The 27,864-nt window shown below is 44.1% G+C and overlaps 2 protein-coding genes and 1 pseudogene across 3 annotated transcripts in view; 1 reads left to right on the top strand and 2 right to left on the bottom strand.

Moving 5' to 3' along the window:
- The window catches only part of RUVBL1 (RuvB like AAA ATPase 1), a 51,477-nt gene extending 50,854 nt beyond the window's left edge, over positions 1-623 (bottom strand). The window contains exon 1 of the mRNA XM_037803142.1: positions 483-623. Coding sequence (XP_037659070.1) covers positions 483-623 — 141 coding nt within the window. The remainder of the gene's footprint in view (positions 1-482) is intronic.
- Positions 624-4,192: 3,569 nt separating this feature from the next.
- Positions 4,193-4,656, bottom strand: LOC119529386 (annotated as a pseudogene).
- Positions 4,657-25,912: 21,256 nt separating this feature from the next.
- The window catches only part of EEFSEC (eukaryotic elongation factor, selenocysteine-tRNA specific), a 304,753-nt gene continuing 302,801 nt past the window's right edge, over positions 25,913-27,864 (top strand). For both annotated transcript variants that reach the window (XM_037803120.1, XM_037803109.1), the window contains exon 1: positions 25,913-26,254. In XM_037803120.1, coding sequence (XP_037659048.1) covers positions 25,951-26,254 — 304 coding nt within the window. In that variant the 5' untranslated portion in view covers positions 25,913-25,950. The remainder of the gene's footprint in view (positions 26,255-27,864) is intronic.

Here is a 27,864-nt window from a genome sequence, read left to right as displayed (position 1 = left end):
AATTCCTTACCACAGACGACAAACCCCTGCAGGAACTGACCCCTGGCTTCCAAAATAACTTTTTGTTCGTTGTCTGTTGGTTTGCATGTTCATCATCTGTCTCTGTCCCCACTAAGATGTGAGCAGGGACGCTCTCCATTAAATCAGGGACCTTAACTCTCTTGTTCCCCGCTGTTTCCCAGCATCGGAACAGAGCCTGGCACCGAGCAGGGGGTCAATCGATAGGTGTTGTCAATAAGGTGAAACAGTCAACCACACTCTGTGGAGGTGTTACCTGTTCTCCCGGGAAGGCCCCTCACCCAGTCCCGCTGTGGTCCGTCCCCTTTCCCCCCCAAAAGCCCATTTTCACCGCCCCGAAGGAACAACGGCTCAAGACCCGCAGGGCGCAGCCAAGTCCCCGAGCCCCCCTATACTTCAGCGCCTCCCTCGCAGCAGCGGCCCTGCTCAGCGCTCCCCACTCCCAAGCCCCGCGCGAGCCACACCTCTCGTGCGTTCTCCTGGCCCACGAGACCCGAAGCCGCCTGCTTGGCCAGGCCACTCTCGTCCAGCCCCAGCCCCTTCACATGGCTGTGTGAGGCGATGCGCTGCGTCTTCGTGGTACTCTTTACCTCCTCAATCTTCATTTTGCAGACGCCGAGAGCCGATAACCAGCAGTAACAGCGAGCACCACACGCCGGGTGCCCGGGTTACCATGTGGCCGTTACTAGGGCGGTACTTAAGGACCCGCCCTGGTCGGCGCCCCATTGGTGGAGGCAGGAACGCCTCCCCTACCCATTGGCTTATGACTGCATCCATCGCAGCGGTGAGGCTCCGCCCTCTCACTTCCGGCTGTGCCTTTCCGGAGGCTTCCCCCGGGCAGCCGGCGCTTCCTGCCTGGGTTCCGGGCGGGAAATGCGGAGCGGCCATTCATTTGAACACCACAGTCTTCTGCGTGACGTTCTCTGCGTCACTATCCATAATCGCATTTAAGCGTCACACTTTTCTGAGAATTTTAGCTTATGACCTCAGTTTTAGAGATAGAGAAACTGAGGCTCCGAGTTTTAATGTTGGCTTTTGGTTAGTTAGCAAAGTTTTCAGACTCCCAAGCCAGATGCTTTACTTAGCATCTCCCTGGAAGAAAATCGGCTCAACCAAACCCACACCCTCCTCTCCTCAAAATCGCCTCCATGGAAATTGTCCCTCTCTTCTCGCCTCCACCCTCTCCCCGTTTATAAAGTGAATAACATTTAACAGTTTCCAAACTCTGCAGCCCTGTAAGGTAGTATCATTCCTGACGCAGCCAAAGACGCAAGCTGAAAGAGGTCCCCAAACCTGTCAAGAAAACAACAGATAATTGGGAGAAGTGGAACTCCAGCTGAGGACTTCAGGCTTCAAAGCCTGGGAAGTCCTCATCCCAGATAGGACAGTCAGCCAGTGAGCATGTCCTGTCAGGTTCATGATGATTTAACGCTACCTGCTCCCTACACCCCACCATGTACTCCCATTTATCCATTCACTCAACAAACACTTGTTAGCACCTGCTGTGAGCCAGACTCGTTAACTTACAGGGTATACACAAGATCTCCTCCCCTGAGGAACTTACTCCCTGGTTTGGGAACAAGCAGTGTGAGATGTGCTGTTAACAGGTACACCCAGATGATATGCAAACTCAGAGCAGGGGCCTCTGGATCAGCCTGGAGAGCCAAGGAAGGCATCAGGAAAGTAATGATGGCTGGGCTGAAGGCTGACAAATAGGTGAGAATTCTCAGAAGCAAATGGTATGTTGCCATTTTACACAGATGAGGAAACTGAGGTGCAGAGAAACGGAGGGACTCGAATGCCCATTAAGGTCAAAGTCAAATCCAGTTGCAGCAGTTCCTGACTCTCACACTTCCTTGTACTTCTCCTTTCTAACTTTTGAATCTAGGTTTGTAATTATTGACATGACTATTGGGTCAATGCTTATCTCCCCCATTAAAATGCAGGCATTATGAGGTTGTAGGGTACATTTGTGGTGGTGTTTCTTTTTTTATCCCAGTGCCCAGCACACAACATGACTTACCATTAAGGCTTCCTTTGGATTCAAACAAGTTTCTAGAGCCCCCTACACACACTTGTGTTCAGGCAGTTTTGCAGCATGCATTTTACAGACTGGGTTTTATGGGACTTGGTGATGGTTTCTGTCTGTGAATGGGGCTTTCTGGAACTTTCAGAGCCTGAAAGAGTAGAGGCAAGTCCTTGGAAGGCTGAGCTTGTCACCTGGTGGCCTGTGACACCTTAGGGACATGACTCCTAAGACAGCCTGCGAGGTTGGTCGGCATCTTATTGACTTATTCCCAGTATGATTCTTAGATGAGGAGCAATGCCTTTCACTGTGTGGAAGAGGAAACTTTTCCCCCAACTAGTAGTCAAAGTGAGGTGCACTTTGGTTCTAACATCCTTATTCATTGTCTGGGTAGGGAAAGATCTTTTTACATATACCCGTTTAAGAAAGCTCTAAACTTTGTCTCTTTGGCACTGAACAAAGAGAATGATTTCTTTCCAGCCAAATCTGGGAGAGACTGAGAATCAACTTTAGAGTCTGAGGAATCCTTGGGACCCCTTGGTCCAGTGGTTTTCAAACCACACTCCTTGGAGTTGTAGGATTTTTTCATGCCCAGTAGGGGTGGGGAAGGGGAATGCTAAGAGCGCAGGATAGTAGCTCCATGCCCCTCTCCCCCCTCCCACCAGAACTGTTCCATTCTTTTTATACTACTAAAGAATAGTTCGAAAATTGCTGATATAGCCAAGCAGCCTAATTTTACAGGTGGGGAAACAACTGAGCACCAACAGGGCATGGGGTTTGTCCAAGGTCACAAAACAACCCAATCCTGGAACCCAGACAGACTCCCAGTACAAAGCAGCTGAATATGAAGAGCAGGTGAAGCCCACATTAATGAATGTGGGTTATTTCTACCAGCTTCTCCTGGTGTTCTTTAGGAACACCCCTTCTTCCACTTTCAGTCTGAGTGGTTTGGGGGCTGACCTCATCCCACTCTCCAGCTTTGTTTTGGGGGTTGCTTGACCTGGTGGGGTTGCCCACCCTCTTGGCCCTGGTGATGGTTAGAAATATGGTCTAATGGTCCAGTGACACTCAGTCCTGCCACTTGTACTGGAAATTTCAGGAAAGAGAAGTTTTTGCCCTTTTGTGGGGAGACCCCACCTGAAAATGAAACGAACCCAAAGGAAAACAAAGCTGAAAGGAGACTCATGGTGTAATCCTTCACATTCTTGGATCCAGCCTTGCCTTACTTGCCGTGTAACTTTGCACTTACTTTGCAGCTTAAGACGATTTGAGTTAGATTTCTATCCTGCGCACTAAAAATCAGATCAGTGCCTTGATACGTACACAAGTAATTGTGTGGACTGTTACATTCCACGATTGTGCTATGGGACAACCAGTCCTCCCTACCAGGTCTCTCATGCCCTTATTCCCAAGACCCTGGTGCATTGACCTCCAGTCCCTCAACCCCTCTTTTCTCTAATCTAAGCTCACTCATGTCAGCCCCTCACTTCCCAACCTTTCTGCTCCCTCCTTGCCTTGACTTCTGGCACACCTGCCCTTTGAATTCACAAGCTCAGGTCAAGGCTACCTCTCTTTTTCACTGCCTCACAGGGGCTGCTGGTTATGGCAGGAAGAAATCACCCAGAGCCCCCCTGGAATCATTCCATAGTCTCCAGCCTCAGCTGAGCCCCTAGAGCTGCCTAGGTAATTTTTAATTTAGGATATTATTTAGGATATTAGTTCATCTGCAGTAACAGAGTGACCCAAAATAATAGCGCTTCAACAACAACAAAAAAGATGCTGTATTTTTCACACGTAAAGTCCAGGCAGGCATTCTAGCTGGTTTCCTAGCTCCATACTCATTAAGGACTTACGGTCTTTCTCCCTTGTCGCTTTGCCATTCCCCATGTACACTTCCTTCCCAAGGCCCAAGACGGCTGCTCCAGCTATCCCCCAAAGGGCTGCATTTGAGTCCACAAGGAGGAACGGGGGAAGTAGAGGACATGCTCCTTCTCTTTAACTTTTTTTTTTTTTTTTTTTTTTTTTTTTTTGGCTGCTCTTGCCTTAGGTTTATTTGTGCAAATAGCACAGGAGGACCCAGCCTCATGTACATGGCAGCCCAGGGGTCACACCAGTTCCTTCCATCCTCACATTGGCACATGGAGAGCTCTACTCAGGAGGCTTCATGGAGGCCTGGACATCTTTGGGAGCCTTATTGGGAGCAGTAACCTGAGCCAGAGCTGGAACTTGAGCCTTGGTTTGATCCTTAGCCTTGGACTTTGGTTGGCAGAGTCTGAGACCCTTGGCACAAGCACACTTCCCAAACTTAGCATAGGCAGTGAAGGCAAGGTGATTGAGCTTGTGGCTAACTCTCTTTGGGATCTTGGGCTTGGTCTCCTTGGGCTTCATGTGGTCCTTGATGGCCTCTTCACATGCGCCCATGGCCTTGGCATTGTTCGGCTGCATCTTCTTCAGGGCCTTCTTGTTATTCTTCTTGGCAAAGCACATGATCCCAAGAACTTGGGATCCATCCCCTTAAGAGATTCATATCTTTGTGATCAGAGCTTCTTGATGCCATTTCTATGCCATTTCTGGGACTGGTTGTGCGTAGTGTGATTCTTGGACTTGGCCATGACTGCACCATTGCCTGCAGCTCCCAAGAGCACCTGGGACAGGAAAATAAAAGCCTTCCCTTTAACCTTGACCTTGAAGTTGCATTGTCATGTCTACTTACATCCTATTGGCCACAGTTTAATCAAATGGCTACAACTAGCTGCAAGGAAAACAGAAATATACGCTTTAGCTGAATGGGTATGTGCCCAGCTAAAAATTCTATTCCAACGTAAAAAGGGGAGGAGGTAGATTAGGAGACAGCTCTTTGTTTTCACACTAAGCTTCTACTCCATGCCAGCTACATCTGAGTTCTCCTTGTATCCTGTTTCCTGTGTCCATTCCTCCGGGGCAAAGTAACCTCATTAACTGGGTTCCAGAGAAAAATCTGTGCCCTCACTTTGTCTCTCAGAGGCCTCCCTCTACCCATAACCCTGCTTTTTCTGTATTTCCATCTATGTGTCCCGATCATTCCCCACAGATATAAACATGTTCAACCTTTCTTGTCACACTCTAAGAAATGTTTTACTATTCAGTTTCTTTTCACAGCAAAGTTCTCCACTCACTGACCCTCCTCCTTTTCCTTCCAGTCAGTCTTCAGCCCAATGCAACATGACTTTCATCCCTGCTGCTCCCCTAATTCTGCTGTCTTAGAAGTCAAGGGTGAAGGGGTGATGTCATCAACATGGCGACATAAACTGCTACTGAAAACTCCTCTCCAGAGATTCAGCGAAGAAAAGGACAATTCTGAATTGTTTGAAACTCTGCAGGAGGATATAGACTGGAGAAGGACCCTGCAAATGCCAAACTGCAGAAAGAGAAGAAAGGTAGGAATCTTCCATCCTGGACCAGCCAGCCCTCTTCTCTCCCCCTCACTTGGTCTCAGTGTGGGAAAGGCACAGAAACAGCAGACGGGACCCCTCCCAGCAGGGAACAATCTATAAAATCTCTCACAGCAATGAGACACATCCCCACCATTTGAAGACCCGGGGATAGGGGAGGGCATTTCAAGGTCCAGGTCAGTGAGGGACAAAGAGACCAAGAAAACATGGACGTAGACTGCATTTCCAGCCATGGGTCTGAAAACCCTACCCCACCCTTGAGGGAAGTGGCGGCTAGTGGCTGTTTCCTTGCCTTGAGGATTGCTAGAGTACTGGGTCAGATGAGGGAGTACTCTGCCATAGGTGGAACCCCACATCGGGCCAGATTTTGGTCAGCAAAGTGAGGGTATAGGAATCTCACAGTTTCAGCTCACCTGTGTAGATGCAGCCTGTGCTTGGAAGCAAAGCATCCTGTGAGGATGATTAAGTTACCAAACAACACCATCTGCTGGACATTCCAGAAGGTGCGAGGGAATTGAAACACTTTTAAAAAGATGCCCCAGACCCTTTCTTAGGATCACAGAAGCTGGTCTACATGCCCTGCACAGAAGCCCAGCCCTGTTTGGCCTGAGAAATATGAACAACCCAACTGGTAAAGCAGGGTTCTAAAACAAACCTAGGTCTTACTGGCCAGTGGAAAACAGAGCACCACTGAAAGCCAGCAGATCTATATTACCACACACAGTGAACTTGCGAGGGTGCCCAGAGCCTACCTCCCATCCCTGTGGCAGGCCACGGTGAGTGCCTGATTTGGGGGGAAGATTGGGGGGCAGAGTGAATCTGACAACCAGCCAGTAAGAGAAACAAAGAAATATAGAGATCAAAGAAAGCCAACAAGAAAACCTAAGGCAAAAGAGAGAAAACATCCTCCAGAATAAACTAATCAACAAAATCAGATGCCTGAACAGCAAGAAATCATGAGCCACACCAGGAAACACGAAGATATGGCCCAGTCAAAGGAACAAACTAACACCTCAACTAAGATTCAGGAGTTGAAATAACTAATTAGAGATGTTCAAACAAGTCTTCTTAATCAAATCAATGAGTTGAAAGAAAATGTGACAAAAGAGATGAAGTTTTTTTAAACTTTATCAAAAAATTAAAAAATGATAAAAAACAGCATTTCATAGAAAACCAAAATAAAGGAATAAGAAAAAACAAACAACCTAAAATAACTACATTGCTGCCAACTTGTTCCTACCATACCCCCCAAAAATCCCTGTTTAGTTTTTAGTGTATTGAAATAGCTAGAAGGAAATACCTGTAATTGTTGGACTGCAACCCAGTAGCCTTGATTCTTGAAGACAATTATATAACTATGTAGCTTACACGGCGTGAGTGCGTGATTTTGAAAACTTTGTGGATCACACTCCCTTTATCCAGTGTATGGATGGATGAGTAGAAAAATGGAGACAAAAAGTAAATTAATAATAGGGAGGGATTGGGGGAATGGGTTGTTTTGGGTGTTCTTTTTTACTTGGGGTGATGAATGCATGACTATGTAATGGTACTGTGAACAACTGATTGTAAACTGTGGATGATTGTTTGGTTTGTGAATATATATCAATAAAATTGAAAGAAGTTGGGGGTGACTTCCCAAAGACCAAATCCTCCAGACAGTTTCCAACCTTATGGGACTTCTGTCCATACTACTGAACACTTTCTACATCCAGAAACTCTCAGCTCACACACAGCACCATTTAGGAATGCTTTTGCCTTCAAGAGCAGAACATCAGGCTCAGAATGACAAGCAAATAAGAGGATCATTTGCTATGCAACACAAAGTACAAAGCATGTGCAGGGCCTACTTCTTTCTTCCTGTGCTGCCATCCTTAACACGAGGCTTTGGTTCTCAGGGTTGACAGATAGTTGCTGCACCTCCAGGCATCATTTCCACTATCGCAGGCAGGAAAAATAAAGAAAGAAGAAGGGCAATAGCTAAATGCTGAGGATCTTGGCCAACAGAATCTGTCCCATCTACTAAGCTTTCTAGGAAACCAGTGAAGTTCTCTTACATCACACGTCCCAGAATTGGGTCATATGGCCCCTATCACTGCAAAAGAGACTGAAAGTATGAAATGTTTTCACTTGAGCACACCTCTTCCCAAAACTAAATTAAGGTTCAGGAAGAAAGAAGAGTGGATAATACGTCCATAGCTAGTAGAGAATGCCACACTGGTTAGTCCTAATTCTGTCCTTCTCCACCTCCTTTCCTGCCTCCTCTTCTGTGACTCAGTCTTTCCAAATTAGCACTTTCCACTATTATGCCTTTGGCTCTTTTCTGTTTTCATTCTAGGTCCTCTCCCAGAGCTCTTCCCACCACACCCTCCCCTACCCCTGCTTTCAGCTACCACCTCGACATCAGTGCGTTCCAAATATGCAACGTCAGCCTGAATCCAACTCCTTAGCTTTAGACACATTCATTCATTTATATGAAATTATTTATTGGATACTTGCTATGAGCTGGGCACCATTCTCTGCCCTGAGGATGCAGCAGTAAGCAATAGTCCTCATAGGGTTTACATTCTAGAGAAAGAGAAAGGTGATAAATGTGTAGGCCACTAAATAAGCCAGATAATTCCAACTGGTAATTCCAAACCTGAGTTAAACAGCACCATCTTCCCATTTGATCCAAAGAGTATTTTGGAGCCCCTGGGCCTGGTGCCCCAGGAAGCAGCCTGTCTCCCCTATCCCTTGATCAGGCCTTAGGATTTCTGCTCTCATCAGTTATATTTTCTCCTCACTTCCTTCAGTGAGACGAGACCTTTCTTGATGAGATTTTCCTGTATCATCATACTTGCGATTGAAACATGCTCCTTAATCCAACGTCAACCCCTGTCCTCCAACTCCGCCTTACTCTTCCCCATGAGCACTTCTTACCACATAACATATGCATTATGCATTGATTGCTGTTTTATTTGTTAATCGTCTTTCTCCCCCCTCCCCACCACTATGAGGTATGCCTCAACCAGGAAAGAGATTTTTGTCTATTCTGTTCACTGCTGAATCCCCAGGGCCTAGCCCTGTGTCTGACACTTAAAAGATGTTCAGTAAATATTTATTCAACAAACGAATGGTCTGCTTGCCCCTCGGCTCCACTCCCCACCCTTCCATCCTCCCACTTTGTCCCTAGTAGGATCCTTCTACCACAGTATCTTCATTTCTGAGGGCTGCTGTAACAAAGGACCACAAACTGGGTGGCTTAAAACAACAGAAATTTATTATCCCATGGTTCTTAGGCCATAAGTCCAAAATCAAGGTGTCGTCAGGGCCATGCTCCCTCTGAAACCCGTAGGGGAATGACCATCCTAGCCTCTTCCAGCTGCTGGTGTGCCAGTTTGGATATATTTATGTCCCTCCAAAAGGCATGTTTTAATCCAATCTCATGGGATATTTAGATTCGGTTGTTTCCATGGAGATGTGACTCACCCAACTGTAGGTGATAATTTTGATTAGATTATTTCCATGGAGGTGTGGCCCCACCCATTCAGTGTGGGTCTTGATTAGTTTACTGGAGTCCTTTAAAAAGAGCCACACAGGCCTGGATGCTTGCTGACGCTCATGCTTAGAGATGTAGACAGAAGGATATTTGGCTAAGAGATGAAGTCCAGAGTTTGCCCCAGGATGTGTTAAGACAGGACCCCCCGGCACTTAGAAAGAAACATCCCGGGAGAAAGAACCAAGAACTCACAGGAGCTGAGAGAGGAGCTGGAACACAACCCGGGATCAGCAGACGCCAGCCATGTGCCTTCCCAGCTAACAGAGATTTTCCAGACGCCATTGGCCTTCCTTCAGTGAAGGTGTACTCATATTGATGCCTTAATTTGGACATTTTCATGGCCTTCAGACTGTAAATTTGCAACCAAATAAACCCCCTTTATAAAAGGCAATCTGTTTCTGGTATTTTGCATAATGGCAGAATTAGCAAACTGGAACACCAGCAATCTTCGGTGTTCTTTGGCTTATAGCCAAGCACTTCAGTCTCTGCCTCCATCGCCACATGGCGTTCTCCCCTGTGTCTATCTGTCTCTGCATCCAAATTCACCCCCTCTTTATTTTCAAATTTATTTTGTATTGGTGAAGTTGTAGATTTACAGAAAAATCATGCAGGAAATTCAGAGTTCCTATATACCCCTGTCACACACATAGTTTTCCCTATTATTAACACTTTGCATTAACGTGGCATCTTCGTTATAATTGATGAAACAATATTATTAAAATTATACCACTAACCCCATTGTGTTGGGCTTCACTGTCTTGTACGTCCAATAGTTTTTATTAAGTTGATTAAATTTGTATTCTTCTAACATATATACAACCTAAAATTTTCCCCTTTTAACTGCATTCAATATATAAATCAGTGGTGTTAATTATGTAGATAACATTGTGACGTCATCACCACCATCCATTACCAAAACTTTTCCATCACCCCAAACAGAAACTCTGTACCAATTTAGCATTAACTTCTCATTCTCTACCCCACCCTAGCCTTGGTAACCTGTGTTCTAGTTTCTAACTCCACAGGTTTGCGAATTCTAATTATTTCATATCAGTGAGATAAAAAATCTTGTCCTTTTGTGGCTGACTTATTTCACTCAATGTGTCATAAATGTTAGCATGTATCAGTACTCCATTCCTTTTTTGGATGAATAATATTTCATCATATGTATGTGCTACATTTCATTTATCCGTTCATCTGTTGATGGAGACTTGGGCTGCTTCCACCCTTTGGTAATTGTGAATAATGCCTCTGTGAACATCAGTGTACAAATACCTGTTCAAGTCCCTGCTTTCAGTCCTTTTGGGCATATACCTAGAAGTAGGATTGCTGGATCATATGGTAACTCTATACTTTCTTAAGAACTGACAAACTGCTTTCCACAACTGCTGCACCATTTTACTCTCCCCCAAAACAACGGCTGAGTATTCCTATTTATTCACAACACTTTTTATTTTCCGTTGTTTAAAAAATAGTAGCCATTTTAGAGGATGCAAAATGATATTTCATTGCAGTTTTGATCTGCATTTCCCTAATAGCTAATGATGTTGAGTATCTTTTCGTGTGCTTATTGGCCATTTATATACCTTCTTTGGAGAAATGTCTATTCAAGTCTTTTGTCCATTTTTTAATGGTTTGTCTTTTTGTTATTGAGTTATAGGATTTCTTTATGTATTCTGGATATTAAAACCTTATCAGATATGTGGTTTCCAAATATTTTTTCCCACTCCATAAGTTGTGTTTTTACTTGTATTATGAAGTCATTTGATGCACAAGAGTTTTAATTTGATGAAGTCCCCATTCGTCTATTTTTTCTTTTGTTGCTTATGCTTTTAGGGTAAAGTCCAAGAAACTATTGCCTAAAAAAAGGTTCTGAAGGTGCTTCCCTATGTTTTCTTCTAGGATTTTTATAGTTTTGGTTCCTATATTTAGGTCTTTGACTCACTTTTTAGTTAGTTTTTATATGGTGTGAGGTAGGGGTCTGCCTTCATTCTTTTGTATTGGATATCCAGATTTCCCAGTGCCATTTGTTGAAGAGACTATTCTTACCCCATTGAATGGACTTGGCACTCTTTACAAAAATCAACTGGCCAGAATTGACATTTAACAGTATTTAAATTAAACGAACACAGGATGTCTTTCCATTTATTTAGATCTTCTTTGATTTCTTTTAGCAATGTTTTGTACTTTATTCTCTATGTATAAGTCCCAAGGATTTAAACAACTATGGTTAAATTTACTCCTAGATATTTGATTCTTTTAGCTGCTGTTGTAAATGGAATTGTTTTCTTAATTTCCTCTTCAGTTTCTTCTTTATTAGTGTATAGAAATACTACTGATTTTTCCAAACTGATCTTGTATCCTGCCACATTGCTGAATTCATTTATAAGCTCTAGTAGCTTTATTGTGGATTTTTCAGGATTTTCCACACACACACACACACACACACACACACACACACACACGATCATGTCTTCTGGAAATAAGGAAAGTTTTACTTTATTTCCTTTTCTTGCTTAACTGCTCTGGCTAGAAATTCCAATAAATATTGAATAACAGTGGTGAAAGTGGGTATCCTTGTCTTTTTTCTCATCTTAGAGAAAAAGCTTTCAGTCTTTCACTATTGACTATGACATTTGTTGTGAGTTTTTCATTTATGCCTTTTATCATGTTGAGGACGTGTCCTTTTGTTCCTAGTTTTCTAAGTGTTTTCAATTAAGAAGAGGTGCTGGATTTTGTCAGATGCCTTTTCTGCATCAATGGAGATGATCATGTGTTTTTTTTCCTTAATTCTGTTAATGTGGTATATTATATTAATTTATTTTCTTATATTGAGCCACTTTTGCATGTTTGGGATAAAACCCACTTAATCATGGTGTATGATTCTTTTAATGTGCTGTTGAGTTTGATTTGCAAGTATTTTATTGAGGATTTTTGCATTTATATTCATAAAAGAATTGTATTTATAATTATCCATATGGTTACTTTACCAGAAGTCTTTGTTTATGCCTCTTCCATCCACTCTCTGGTGTCTTTTCCTTTCAGTCTGAAAGAACTGCCTTTAGCATTGCTTGTAGGGTAGGTCTACTGGTGATGAACTCCCTCAGCTTTTGTTTATCTGGGAATGTCTTAATCAATCCTTATTTTTGAAAAGCAGTCTCATTGGACATAAAATTCTTGGTCGGCAATTGTTTCCTTTCAGCACTGAAAATATTTCATCCCACTGCCTTCTTGCCTTCATGGTTTCTGATGATTAATTGCCGTTTATTCTTGTTGTTTACAGAGCATGTCACTTTTTCTTCCAGCTTTCAGAACTTTCTCCTTGCCCTTGGCATTCGATGGTTTGACTGCTATGTGTCTGGGCATGGTTGTCTCTAAGTTTATTCAATTTGGGGATCATTGGGTTTCTTGAATTAATATATTCATGTATTTCACAAACTTTGGGAAGTTTTCTGCCATTATTTCTTTGAATATTCCTTCTGCCTCTTTCTTTCTTCTCCTTCTGGAACTCTCATAATGCATATGGCTCTGTTCATTTTTTTTTTTTTTCATTCTTTTTTTCTTTCTCCTCTTTAGCCTGCATCATTTAAATTGTCCTGTCTTCATGTTCACTGATTCTTTCTTCTGCTAGCTCAAAATTGCTATTGAAACACTCTATGGAATTTTTCATTTTGGTTACTGTGTTCTTCAACTCCAGTATTTTTGTTGGTTCCTTTTTAAATTTCCTATCTCTTTATTGTTATCCTCATGTTGTTCATTCATTGTTTTCCTGATTTCCTTTAGTTCTTTCTCCATGTTTTTCTTTACCTCTGTGCCAGTTTGAAACTGTTATGAACCCCAGAAGACCCATGATCTTTTAATACAACCTTATTGGGGTAGAACCTTTTGACTGAGTGTTCCCAGGGAGATGTGACTCACCCAACTGTGGGCAAGAACTTTGATTAAATTATTTCCATGGTGGCATGGACCACACCCATTCAGGATGGGTCTTGATTAGTTCACTGGAGTGCTTAAGAGAGCTCAAGAGCTAAGACAGATGCTGATGCTTGGAGATGCTTGGAGATGCAGACAAAAGGATGTTTGGAGATACTAAGCTAAGAGATAAAGCCCAGAGTTTGCCCTGGAAAAGCTAAGAAAGGACTCCCAGATGCTTAGAGAGAGACACCCCAGGAGAACCAAACAGAGAGCTGAGAGAAGTTAAGAGATATAGAAGCCCAGAGGCATTTTGGAGAAAGCCGTTTGAAACACCACCCAGGAGCAAAGGACCAGTGGATGCCAGCCACGTGCCTTCCCAGCTGACAGAGGTGTTCTGGACACCAGTGGCCTTTCCTCAGTGAAGGTATCCTCTTTTTGATGCCTTAGTTTGGACACTTTTATGACCTTAGAACTGTAAACTTGTAACCCAATAAATCCCCTTTATAAAGCCAATCCATTTCTGGTATTTTGCATAATAGCATCTTTAGCAAACCAGAACAATCTCCTTGAGCATATTAAGGATGATTTTTAAATTGTCTTTGCCTGGTATATCCAAAGTCTGGTCTTCTTTGTTGATGGTTTCTGCAATTTTATCTTATTCTTTTTGATAGGCCACCATTTCCTGTTTGTTTGTTTGTCTTGGAATCTTCTTGCACACTGTACATTTTAATATTTTAAAGTGTTAACTCTGGGATTTAGTCCCTGAGTTGTCTGTTCCTTAAATTTGTATCCAACTAGGGATATGATAGAGATTTCCTTGAATGCCAGGAACTAACAAAAACAAACAAAGCAGAGCAAAAAACACCTGTCCCAGTCTTTCCAAATTGGTTATGCTTGAGCTGGTGCTGTCCTTTGAAGTTTTGACCTCTGTTCTGGTTTGCTAATGCTGTCATTTTGCAAAACACCAGGAATGGATTGGCTTTTATAAAGGGGGTTTATTGGGTTGCAAAGTTACAGTCTTAAGGCCATAAAGTGTCCAAGTTAAGGCATCAACAATCAGGTACCTTCACTGGAGGATGGCCAATGGTGTCCGGAAAAACTCTGTTAGCTGGGAAGGCATGTGACTGGCATCTGCTCTGGAGTTCTGGTTTCAAATGGCTTTCTCCAAAATGTCAGTGTCAGCTTCCAACAGCCATCTTCAAAATGTATCTCTCAGCTGCTCTGCATCTGGGCCTGTATGGCTCTTTTTAAAGTACTCCAGTGATCCAATAAAGACCCACCCTATATGGGTGGGGCAATACCTCCATGGAAATAATCCAATGAAAGGTCTCGCCCACAGTTGATTGAGTCACATCTCCATGGAAACACTGAACCAATAGATTTCAACATAATCAACACTAATAAGCCTGCTCCAACAAGACTGCATCAAAGATAATGGCATTTTGGGGGACATAGTACATCCAAACAAGCACAACCTCCTATCAAGGAGATTTAGTCCAAAGCAAAAGTGAAGTGCATGTCCTGTCTATCTTTTCTGAGCCTGTGTCTTGTCTTGGGCTTGTGCTTGTTTGTGGCCTTGGGAATTCCCTCATTTCCAGGAATTCAAATGTCCCATCTATTCCCTATGAAGTAGCCTTTTTCCCCCTCCTAGTTACTCCACTGTGTGTCTTAAAGAAGGTAATCCTTTGTTGCAGGCTGCTTTGACTTAAACTGCTTTAGCTGTCTGTAAGCTGCTTCTACCTGCATGGCAAGTTCTGGGAGTGCAAGCCAAAGAGCACTTCTTGGTTCATTCTTCCAGGCTGCCACTTAATAGATTGGCACAGACATACAGACACTACAGTATGCACATGGGGGTTATCCTGCTCCCTCTGAAACAGGGCCCCGGACTCACAATGAGAGCATAGGCTGGCTCCACACTGGACTGGGGAAGGGATTGGGAGAGTCCGCAAGGACAGTACAGACTTCTCCTACTGTGTTTTAAAGCTGAATTTTCTTGAGTGGACACTCATCTAGTTAGTCCTACTCTTTAACTTTTTTTCTGGAGATCTGAGGAAGATGGCTCTGCCAGTTTTCGGTAGTTGTTCTATGGGGGAGTGGCAACCTGGAACGTCTTATGGTGCCATCTTAGTAGACTCACCATCTTTCTTCTTTCTTAGAAGAACATCAGTCATAGTGAATTAGGGGCCAACTTTAACTAATCACATGTTCAAATACCCTATTTCCATACAAGATCACATTCACAGAGTAGGGGGTTAGAACTTGAACCTGTCTTTATTGAACCCAAAACACATACCATCTCACTAGGTCACTCCACTGCTTGGCAACTTTCACCAACTCCCTGTTGCTTTCAGAAGAAAGTGTAAATTCCTAAGCCCAGCACTCCAGCCATTGATGACTTGGCCTTCTGGTCCCTTCAGCTTCTCTCCCAATATTCACCCTTATGACATGTTACCGTGTAGCCGCATCACACTATTTATAGATCCTTGAATATGTCTATTTTCTTTTTCTATTCTTTCTGGATCTCAGGTGCAGAGAGTTGAGTTCATCCTTCCCTCCTTTTTCATCAATCATTATCATTTTTGTAAGTGCTGGTCAGTTCCAGGCTCTCTGCCTATATTTTATTTTATTTTTAAACATTTCCCCCTCTTCATCCCTAATGCTACTCTAATTTCACTCCCTGCATAGAAAACCCACTCCAATGTATTTGATACATGGCCTGGAAGGCTTCATACCCTTAATAAATATAAATAGCATTAATTTAAATAGGCAAATCCTTTGCATTCACCTAAATGCTATTTTGCTACAGATCTCATTCAATTTCTTCCCTTTATCATCCAACACCAAGGTGTGTGCATGTGTTTTTAAGATCTCTCCATTTCTCTTTGCAGCTCTCCAGAATGTCAATCCTTGGTGTTGCTCAGATCCCACAATAGGCATCCCCCCATGTCATTCCTCCTTCACCTAGTCTTGGACCCGCAACTGCCCCTGACTCCCCACAGGTACAACAAAGCTGCAGTGAACATCATTGCATCTGTTTGCTAATGGACCTAAGAACAAATTTTGCTCAACAGAGGGAATCCTGGGTCTTCGAGTATATGCATATTGTCTGCAACTGTTCCCACCTCCTCACCAGCATTTGGAATTATCTATTGTACTGCGTTGAATGGTGTCCCCCAAATTCATGTCCATCTGGAACCTCAGAATGTGACCTATTTTGGAAATAGGGTCATTGCAGATACAATTAGTTATGGATCTTGAGGTGAAATCATCGTGGCATTAGGGTGATAAGTAAATCCAATGATTGGTATCTTTTTAAGAGAAAAAGAGGGGGAGATTTATACATACACAGAAGGTCATGTGAAGACGGAGGTAGAGGTTGGAGTTAGTGCTACCACAAGCCAAGGAACACCTGGAGCCCCCAGAAACTGGAAAAGGCAAAAAAAGATCCTCCCCTAGAGCCTTTGGAGGGAGTGTGTTCCTGCTAACATCTTGAGTTCTGACGTCCGGCTTGCAATAAGTTTTTCTTGTTTGAAGTCACCCAGTTTATGGTGGTTTGTTATGGAAGCCCTAGGAAAATAACATAGATTTTGGTACCTGGTAGTAGGATATGGCTGTAACAAATAATTAAAAATGTGGAAGTGGCTGTCAAATTGGTAATAGGAAGAGACTGGAAGAATTTTGAGAAACATCATAGAAAAAGCCTAGGTGGCCTTGAACAGAATGTTGGTAAAAATAAGCATGTTAAAGTTGTTACTGGTGAGGCCTTGGAAGGAACTCAGAAGGAAATACAGAACATTATATTGGAAACTGGAGGAAAAGTGATCCCTTTATAAAGCAGCAGAAGACTTGGCTGAATTCCTTTCTACAGTTGGGTGGAAAGCACAACCTTATAAGTGATGAACTTGAATATCTAGCTGAGATTTCCAAGCAAAGGGTTGAAGTCGTGACCTCAGATCAAATGGGGCAATCTGCTAAATTTAAGGTATCAGCACAGGAAAAGAAAGAACAAGGTTCCCTCAGTAATGGCGAATGACCCTGCAGTGCTGCGCGGGAAATGGGGGGTATTTAAGATCCACTCCCCACTGGAGGAGCCACTCCTTGGCACTGCTGGTGGGGGGCCCAAGTCCTTCTGATCAAGGCCAAGCCTGGGGACAGTGTGAGGCTGGTAGTGATCCCTGGTGTCCCCGGTCCAGATCTTCCCAGAGTTGGGTTCCAGCTTGGGAATGCAACCTAAAGCAGGTGACAAACTCCATCTAAGGCTACTTACTGGCATGAGATTGATAGTAAACAAACTTATGAGAAAGTTGAAAAGAACTTTAAAGAGAGATTTCAAGAGGGTGAAGACTTGGCAGGCCCAAAGGGTCTGAGGGTCCAGAAGACAGAGCATGGAGCCACAGAAGATTATCCTCAGGCCTTGAAACCTAATAGAATTTGCCCCATTGGGTTCCAGACTTGCTTGGGACTGGTAACCTCTTTATTCCTTCCAATTTCTTCCTTTTGGAATGGGAATGCCTATCCTATGTCTGTCCCACCATCTTATTTTGGAAGCAGATACTTTGTTTCCCAGTTTAGAGGGTCCATAGATGGAGAGGAATTTTGCCCCAAATGGATCATACCCAGAGTTCCACCCATATCTGATTTAGATGATTTGAATGATGAGATTTGGATCTTTTTGAGTTCATATTTAATTGAGATTTTGGATTTAGAGTTGATTCTGGAATGGGTTAAAGTGTTTGAGGACGATGGAATGGAGTGAATGTATTTTGCACGTGGGAAAGACCTGAATTATGGAGAGCTTGAGGGAAAGCTGCAGTGGGGTAAATAGTACCCCGCTTCCCCCAATTCATGTCTATGCAGAACTTCAGAATAGAACTTTATTTGGAAATAAGGTCTGTCAACCAAGAACTAGATTAAGCTGCAAGGTAACAAAGGCCTTTATTTGGGCTCTTAGAATTACAATTCGGGGAGCACAGATTCAGGTAGCAGCACAAATAGTGTCCTGCCTTGGCATTTCCAGGCAATGGTTTTTAAAGAAAAAGAAGATTCGACAAGTTGTTTGTGGTTGGTGGATATTTGGAGTACTCCAATTGTCCTTCAGGTTAGATTGGTGTTCTAGTTTGCTAATGCTGCCAGAATGCAAAACACGAGAAATGGATCGGCTTTTATAAAAGGGGGTTTATTTGGTTACACAGTTACAGTCTTAAGGCCATAAAGTGCCCATCAACAAAGGGTACCTTCACTGGAGAAAGGCCATTGGCATCCGGAAAACCTCTGTTAGCTGTGAAGGCATGTGGCTGGTGTTTGCTCCAGGGTTCTGGTTTCAAAATGGCTTTCTCCCAGGACGTTCCTCTCTAGGTTGCATGCAGTTCCTCAAAAATGTCACTCTTAGTTGCTCTTGTGGCATTTTTCCTCTCTTAGCTTCTCTGGAGCAAAAGTCTGCTTTCAGTGGCCATCTTTAAACTGTCTCTCATCTGCAGCTACTCTCTCTGCTCCTGTGCATTCTTCAAAGTGTCCCTCTTAGCTGTAGCAACCTTTCTCCTTCTGTCTGAGATTATATAGTGCTCTAGTGAACTAATCAAGGCCCATGCTGAATGGGTGGGGCTACACCTCCATGGAAATTGTTCAATGAAAGATCTCGCCCATAGTTGGGTGATCACATCTCCATGGAAACATCCAACCAAAAGTCTCCAACCCAGTCAACACCAATACTTTCCTACCCACCCAAGAATGCATTAAAGAATATGGCTTTTTCTGGGGGACATAAATATATAAACTGGCACAACTGGTAACTGAGTTCTTTATCTTGTTTATGGTATCTGGATGTCCTTGAAGTTTTGAAGACCATTGTTACTTGAGGCTTTGCATACTTCGGCAGTTTGTGATATCTGCCTGAGATTTGCTTAAGAGTAACCTCCAGAATGACCTCCCAACTCCATTTTGAATCTCTTAACCATAGTAACTCTATTTTGTTTTCTTTCTTTTTACAGGTATTCACAGATACAGGTAGTTAAGGATCTCAAGATGAAATCATCCTGGATTTAGGGTGAGACCTAAATCCAATGACTGGTATCTTTTTATAAGAGAAAGGAGAGGATGATCTACACCCATGCACACAGAAGGTCATGTGAAGATGGAAGCAGAGAGATTGGAGTGATGGAGCCACAAGCCAAGGAACACCTGGAGCCACTGGAAGCCAGAAGAGGCAGGGAAAGATCCTTCCCTAGAGCATTTGGTGGGAGTGTGGACGTGCTGACAATTTGATTTCAGACTTCTAGCCTCTGGAACTATTGGAGAGTACATTTCTGTTGTTTAAGGCACCGATTCGTGGTGGTTTTTTAAGGCAGCCCTAGGAAGTGAACATATTCACCTCTCTAACTATTGGCAGTTTAATTGGCATGATTATTATTTCAGACTTAGGCTGATTACTGGGTTTCAAGGTGGATAGAGATGATTTTTTGCTGGGACCTTAAAGGTAGTACATAAAATTAAATAGAATTGACCCGCATTACCTTTTAAATTTCAGTAAATCTCAAGGTGGTAGAGTGTGACTTTAAACCCCTTCTAAAATTTGCTAATCTCTCTTTTTATAAAAGAGACAGCAAACGTCGGCATCATTGTCTTTAAAAAGGCTACTATTGTTTTCATTTTAATCATTTCTATGGTTCCTAGCTACTTATTGCAAGTGGTAATGGCTTTTTGCTTGCAGTAAAATATCTTTGAGTTAAAAAGAAAAAGGCAAGTCAATTTACAGAAAAATATTAAGTCTCAAGTGGTGCCTGGATAGTGAATAAATTATGCAGATGATTCTCAGATCACCAAGGTTGAGGAAACCCAACGTAAAATGAGGTTCAGCTGGTGGGGAGGAGCCTCTTCTCCTGCAAGGATGACCCGTATTCAAATCCTGAATCAATTCTTTCAACTGTGGCATATTTCTGAACAAGATACCTCACTGGGTCTCATTTCCCTCCTGTGTAAGACAGCAACAACGACATCCACTTACAGGACATTTTTTCTTTTTTATTTATTGTATTTTATTTTATGTTATTTTGTTATTATTTTATTATTGTGGTAACATCTATGTAACATAAAACATGCCACTTTAACCATTTTTCAGAATGTACTTCAGTGGTATTAATCACATTTACAATATTGGGCCACCATCACCAACAACCATTACTAAAACTTCTTCATCATCCCAAACAGAAACTGTGTACCCATTAAGCAATGACTCCCCTCCCCACAGCCCCTGATAACCTCTAATCTACTTTCTGTCTCTACAATCTTGCCTATTCTAGATATTTCATATAAGTGTGATCATACAATATTTGTCTTTTTGTGTCTGGCTTATTTCACTTGGCATAATGTCTTCAAGTTTCATCCATGATGTTGCATGGGTCAGAACTCCCTTTTTACGGCTGAATAATATTCCATCATATGTATATAGCACATTTTGTTTATCCATTCAAATGTTGGTGGACCCTTAGGTTGTTTCCACCTTTTGGCTATTGTGAATAATGCTGCTATGTATGGACATTGGGATATACACCTAGGAGAGGGATTTCTGGATCATCTGGTAGTTCTATAATATTCTGAGGAGCCACCAAACTGCCTTCCACAGCGGCTGCACCATTTACATTCCTACCAGCAATGCAGGAGGGTTCTAATTATTCCACATCATCCCAGCACTTGTTTTCCATTTTAAAATACACTTACAGGACTTTTAAGGGAATTAAATGAGGTCTTTTTTAAGGGGCCCTAGCCCAGCATTGGGAAGTGTAGAAAATGGTTTCAGAGCCTTGGAGTATAAAGGCATGTTTTGTTTTGTTTTGTTTTTTTCCCTACAGTTTGTGTTCTGTGTGTGTCCCCGCCTTAGCGGGTTAATTTTGTCATGCTTTTGAAACTGAAACAGTACCTCTGGGCACTGGCCAGAACTGCTTTGGAGCCTCAAGGCGGCAAGTCAGGCTGGGGACAAGTCGGGTTAGGAAGGGTGAGTCCTGTGCCTCGGATCCCAGTGTCCTCTCCTGGGAACAATTTTTCAGTTTCGGCAGGCACGTCCCACCGTAATGGGGAAACCAGCCACATCCTTAGACTCCCAGCGTCTGCCTGGGAAAGCAGCCTGGGGATCCCACGGGCTGTGTCTGGAGGGCTCTCCCTCCAGTGTCGCATGGTAATGGGGTCAGAGGTCAGGACAGCCTGGATGAAAGCAGCAGGTCCGACCAGGGGACATGCACTGAGGTCCCTTCCGGTGTAGATCTTAAATGTCAGATGTGATCCTGGGGGACAATCAGAGCCCAGTGTGTTCCCAAGAACATCCGGCCAGGGGTGAGGATGTGGGCAAGTCTGTTAAAAGCCTCCTTGCTGCTGACCAAGTGGGAGGATTTTCATTCATTTATTCAGTATTCAGTAAATATTCATTTGTCCACTTTCAATCTATTTGATAACTATGCCAATAGACTAAACCCTCCAAATAAAGGCTTGCTAGTGTCCTAATGCACTTGTTGGTGTGACAAATTACTGTAAACTTTGTGGGACAAGACAACACAAATTTATTAGCTTACAGTTTTGGAGGTCAGAAGTCCAAAATAGGTCTCGCTAGACTAAAAGCGAGTTGTCGGCAGGGCTGTGTTCCTTCTGGAGGCTCCAGGGGAGAGTCGGCTTCCTAGCCTTTTCCAGCTTCTAGAAGCTGCCTCCTCTCCTTGGCTCCCAGCCCATTCCTCTATCCTTAAAGCAGCAGTGGCCAGTTGAGTCTTTCTCATGATGCCATCTTGCTAGTTCGGACTCTCCCACCTCCTTTTTCCATATTTAAAGATTCTTGTCATTGCCTTGGGCCCACCCAGAGAATCCAAGATCATCTTCCCATCTGAAGACCCATTACTTGATCATATCTGCAGTGTAAGGTGATATTGGATCCCTTTGGGGGAACCATTGTCCTGTCATGACCAGAATCCCCTCCCGGGGTCCCACTGCAGTCCAGGTTTGCATTCCCCAGATTTTAATCCAGCAGTGAAGAGCAACTTGTGTATGGTTGTGCCAGCAAAAGTCCCAGGGTTTGTTCTGATCAAGCCAATACGGGCCCAACCAATTATTCTGTCCAGGATGGACCAGGATTGCTAGACCTGAGCCACAGATCCACCCCTGGAGCTGGAGTGGGGTCAGACCCTCCCGTGACCTGGACAAGGAGGAGACTTGATGCTGCAAAGGAAAATCCACCAAGGAACTCTTACAGAAGAAGGCAAAATGGATGCTGGGAAGCAAATACCACTTCTGACCATTACAGACCATAATGATCTCATGAAATATAGTTAGGCCCATTTTGCAGATGGAAGAAAGGGTGAAATCACACAGCCAGTATGAGAGAGAGTCACGATTTGAATTCAAGTAAGAACAGTTCTTGCCACTGCAAGAACTTCCTCATCCACTAGCTCAACATGCCACTAGCAGACCTGATTGGTGGTGGGAATGTCATGTAGCTCTGCTGGTGAACCCGGTGACAACCTCTTTGGAGGCTAGAATGGGACACATCAGGGAAGCAACATGATGAACACAATCCCTGGCAAGGTAGATACCCTCAGAGAAAAGAGAAATTTCCATTTCACTCCTAAAAGAATCATTAAAGCCAAAACTCAAATCAAAGAGCAAAGTATAATAACTTCCTTGGGGCAAAGTTATAATTAATCCTGGATTAATTGGCCTTAATGAAGTTGAATTAATTAACTAGCTGTTTGTAAAGAACTTTGAACTACCTTGGTACAAAATGGCATTAAAGAAACAGAAAGAAACCAGCATCCCATTAACATTAAGAACAAATCCAAAATAATCGCAGCTCTGCAGGCTGTTTCCTGTCAATAATTTTCCCAGGGACTGTGCTCAGTCTCTGGAACCGCATGGGCCACAAGAAATCTGCAGCTTTGGAGGATGTCTTTGTTGGCTGGAGGTTTGGGGGTGAGTTCATTCAAGAAACTTGAGCTTCGGGAGCATGCGCATGTGCCAGGCACTGGGCAAATAGAGATGTGTAAGGGAAGGTCGTGTTTCAGGAATCCACAGCCTCCTAGGATGGAGGGAGAGTATCGGACTGGCACTAAAGCAAACACAACTCAGTGCAATAGATGCTGTCATAGAGACAAAGCACAAATAGGGCTATATAGAGAACTTTATTATGCACAGCCTTTTCCGGAGGGAATTTCCCAACCCCATTCCCCAAGTTCAGGAGCTAAGTTCCCAGCTAACTCTTGGGGTGGGCTTATGACCTAGATCTGGCTACGCAGAGCAATGCATTTCTCTGCTTGGTGCAACAGCACATGACTTCAAAGTGCCAGTGAGACCGGATTTGGGGATTTGGGGGGTGTTGCTGGGGCTAGAAGCTTGGAGTTGCTGGCAGCCATTTTGTTACCGTGAGGAGAGAGCCTGCCTGGGAATGGAGGCAACCTGGAGGAAGGAGGGACAGAAAGACAGAGACAAAGTTTGGTGCCTTCGTGACATTGTTGGAGTCCCTGGGTGAGGTTACATAGAAACTTGGGGCTCAGCCTAAGTTCCTCCTTCTTCCTCCCTCACGCATCCAATTAGTCACAAAACATTGTCAGCTGGATATCTGTATTTCCAACCCCTTATTGGAAGCCAAGTGTCTCAAAATTGAGAATTTTTCAGGTTTTTGAGAGGTAATATAGAGGATGTGCCATATACCCTAGGACCCCCCTCATTGGAGAATGGGCAGCAACTTGAAATAAACGCATTCATATTTCCACAGTGAAATATGTGTCTGCTCATGATAAATGGGCACATAGTGTAACTAGCTTCCTCTCACTGCAGGTTGTATTTTGCTACCAAGGGATCACCATACAAATTTGCTGTTCGCACAATTTTCTAGATTTTGGAAATGTGGATAAAAGAAGGTGGAAAAGAAACTTTTTTAAGTTTAGAGGACTGTTTCATTGCCCCTTCCTAATATTTATTAAGAAAAATTTCAAAACTACAGCAAAGTTAAAAGAAGTTTACATTGAACACCTTTAACATTTTGCTATACTTGTTTTAGCAGACTGTATCCAGCTAGTAACCCATCAATGCATCTAATTTTTCAGGATTTATCTTGAAGTAAGTTGAAGAAATAGTGCACTTCCTCCTGAATGCGCCAGCATACCACTAACTAGCTTTCAATATTAGTTGACAGATTTTTCTTTTGACATGAAATTAACAAATAGCAAAGTGCACGAATTTCAAGTATATATTCACCGAGTGTTAACAAATGCATCCACTTGTAAAACTCAAACCTCTTTCAAGATATGGAACATTACCACCGCTCCAGAAAATTCCTTCATGCCCCTTTCCCGCCCCACCCATACTCCCCTCATAGGTGCATTCCTTAGTCTTGTTCAAATTTTTCTCCACTGAAGATTGGTTTTACTCTGGAATAGTAACTTTGAAATCTCCTCTCCAATCCCATTCTTCTCAATGCCTCTTCCCACCCTTTATGTCTTGCCATGTTCAGCTACAAGCCCCACCCCCGTCCATACCCCCCCCAAATCCCCCCAAGTTGGCATAGCCCTCCAGACTTTTGCTAGGCAGTTCCTTCTGCTCCATAGTTCTTGTCTCTTCTTTCCTCTCCCAGTATCACTCACCAATTCCTGCACCCTATCCCAGTTTCAGATCAGCTGTCTTACCTTTATGAACCCTCTCCTGACCACAACCCCATGCCCATGGTGTACCCCACTCAAAACCTGCACCACCCTGTTTTGTAAATACCAGGTTATTAAATGGACTGGATGGAGTGAACCGGGTCTGCTTGTCTCTGGTGCCCTGTGACCAGCACAGGGCCTGGACCACAGGGGGTGCCAAGAAGCATTTACTGTGAGCAGCATATGTCAGAGCACAGCTTGGCTCATTGGAGAGTTGAATAACGGGAAACCGGGTGCCAAGTGGAGTCCTGACAATTTTGTGCTTGGTTACTGTACTGTTTAAATTAAAAGCTAAATTAGTTGCCAACATTTTAAAGTCAGATTTCATATAGAACTCTTCCCTTCTCCTGAAAAATGGGAAGATGGGGCAATATTGGTCTAGCATTACTGTCTGGAATCAATTAGCTGAAGTCGGATGTGGGCTCTCTGGTTCTCCATAGACCCTACCAATCCCTGTCATAATAGTCTGGCCAATTTCTCTCCTTTAAATTGCTTGCCTGGCCACAGTGCACAGTTAAGTTTGGGACCCCTAGTTGTTGACTGTGGTTGACAATCTTTTCTGGGGTTCTAGACACTACTGAGAATCTGGAGAGAGTTTTGGACTCTCTTCAGTATGTGTACACACAATACACACCATTCAATATACAGTTTGGAGGTCTGTAGCCCAGGTTGTTGACTCCCATGATGAGGATTCCCAAGTCAGAGATAACGTTGAGCTTCTCCCATCTTCTAACCGTCTTCCCCAGTTTTTCCTGTGGCTGCTCCTTCTCGAAATTTGAGCTTCAGTTCCAACAGCTCCTCTGAGCAGCCTTCCTTGACCTTTCTTTATCAGGTAGCTGTCCTCTCTCCTCTTCAAGCTCTAGTCCTTTTCTCTGCTATTATTTTCTCTAGAGGGCTTGATTCTCACTCTCATTAGCTGACCAGTATTTTGTCTGATTCCCCCCAACAGAATATAGGTTCAAGAGGGCACTGTATCCCCAGCACTTAGAATGGGCAGTGCCTGGGACTCAGGAGGACCTTATAAGAAGACCTGGTTGAAAAGAATGAATGAATGAATGGATGGATGGATCTGGATGGATGGACTACCCCAATTGCACGCTCCTCGAGTCTTCAGTGGGAGGAGCAGGTGAAAGGGCAGCCCTGCGTCTGTAACGTCGGGCCAGTCGGGTCCCTGCGGGACCCCCACCCCGCGCGCAGTGCCCCGGGCCGTGCCCGCGGGCGCTGGGAGGGCGGAAGCTTCGGGGCCGGAACGGCCGCGCCCGGCTCCCGGGTTGCGGGGGGGGCCGCTTAGCGGACCGGACCGCAGCGGCGAGCGAGGCGGGGGCGGGCCGGGCCGGGGTCCGAGGCGGCGGCATGGCCGGGCGGCGGGTGAACGTGAACGTGGGCGTGCTGGGCCACATCGACAGCGGCAAGACGGCGCTGGCGCGGGCGCTGAGCACCACGGCCTCCACCGCCGCCTTCGACAAGCAGCCGCAGAGCCGCGAGCGCGGTATCACGCTCGATCTCGGCTTCTCCTGCTTCGCGGTGCCGCTGCCCGAGCGCCTGCGGCCGGCGCTGCCGGCGCCCGAGGCCGGGTCCCAGGCCGCCGAGCCGCTGCTCCAGGTCACGCTGGTTGACTGCCCCGGGCACGCCTCCCTCATCCGGACCATCATCGGCGGTGAGCGCGGGTCGGGGTGGGAGCCGGGCTTGGGGGGCGCGGGGCGGAGCGGCCGAACTTGATCGAGCAGCCGCCGGGGAAGCGGGGGGCTCCTCACCTCACAGGTGGGCAGGCGAGGCCCGGAGAGGCGGACTTGACTTGTCCCAGGCCCGGTCGCACGTGAGTGGAAGCTTTGGGATTCGAACTCATGGCTGCCGGACTTGGAAGCTTTTCCCAACCAGCACCACCGAGCTTAACTTAAAAAAAAGAAAAAGGAAAAAATAAATTTTTCACAAAATGTGTTTGGAAAACACGAACAAGTTAAGCAAATGAAAAGACCACAAAAAGGTATACGTGAAAAGTTCAAAAAAGGGTCTTCACTCACCTGTCTTTTGGTCCCTCAGGTTTCCATTGCTAGAAGCCACCACTGTTTCCAGTTTCTTGTGTATCATTTAGAAAAACTCCATGCACTTGAACTTAACCTAAAACTCACTAAAATCTATGGACAGGGCTTTAAATTTTTTTATACAAACGGGTGTATAGCCAAAAAAAAAAAAAGTCTCCTCATTGCTGATCCCTGGTACCTAGTTACATTCCCTGTTTCCAGTTTCTTGTTTCCATCCGGTGATATTTTGTACAGCTACAACCACATAAGGGAGTATATATTGGTCAGATGCTTTCATTGGCCTAAGGGTGGATGCAATCTCATTGGTCACCAGCATCAGGGTCCCAGCTAAAGTGGTGAGTTTAAGTACTTTCATTTTAGTTACCCCCCATCTGTTCCAGGCTGCAGCCAGTCTGGGATCATTTCCCCATTTTTCAGAAGAGGAAATGGAGACCTGAAGAGTTGAAGGGACTTGACGGAGTTTGCACTGCCTGCTGTCTTCTACTCAATCCATATTTCAATTGTCAGATGAGTTTTATAGAGCACACAAATCTTTTTACCCTCTTCACCTCCCCTTATATTTGAATTCTATTAGGTCACATTCAGATGCATTTTAGACCATAGACTTAGAACCAGTCCAGGTTAGAGGTAGAAGGGGCAGATCGAAAAAAAAAAAAAAAAAATGAGAAGGCAAATTCTTAGTAGCCTTTTGTATTAGTTGGTATAAGTGAGTGGTGAAGGACACACTTTTGGAGTCAGACAGAACTGGGCTTCATTCCTGACTTTGGCCCTTACTAGCCATGTGACCTTTGAGCCTAATTCTGAACCATCCACACACTGGCAGATAATAATAGCTACACAGCTGTTTATTGGCTTGCCTCATCTTGCATGTTTGCCACTTACTGTGCAAATCCTGCAAGGAGTGTGACTGTTGCCATTTAACAGGTGAGGAAATGGGCTTAGGCCAAATGCCTTGCTCAGGGTCACACACCATCCAGGTCTGCTTGACTCCAAAGCTGAAGATCTTTCCATGCATGCCTCCCTGGGTCACTTTATTACCCTCTCTTGCCATAAGCTCCATTCCGATATAAACATTTAAAGAGATACTCTTCATATAACAAAAAGGTTTCCAGCACCAGCCTGATCCTATAGAACCAAATTATAATAACCCAAAGAATTTGACAAGTCTTCAGTTTAGACTATAAAACTAGAAGAAAAGAAGAGAAATTTTTCTATTCTTGTACGT

This window comes from Choloepus didactylus, chromosome 1 (assembly GCF_015220235.1).
Source record: "Choloepus didactylus isolate mChoDid1 chromosome 1, mChoDid1.pri, whole genome shotgun sequence".
Taxonomy (NCBI): Eukaryota; Metazoa; Chordata; class Mammalia; order Pilosa; family Megalonychidae; genus Choloepus; species Choloepus didactylus.
Note: the sequence above shows the minus strand (reverse complement) of the source record. Positions and strands in the feature narration are given on the sequence as shown.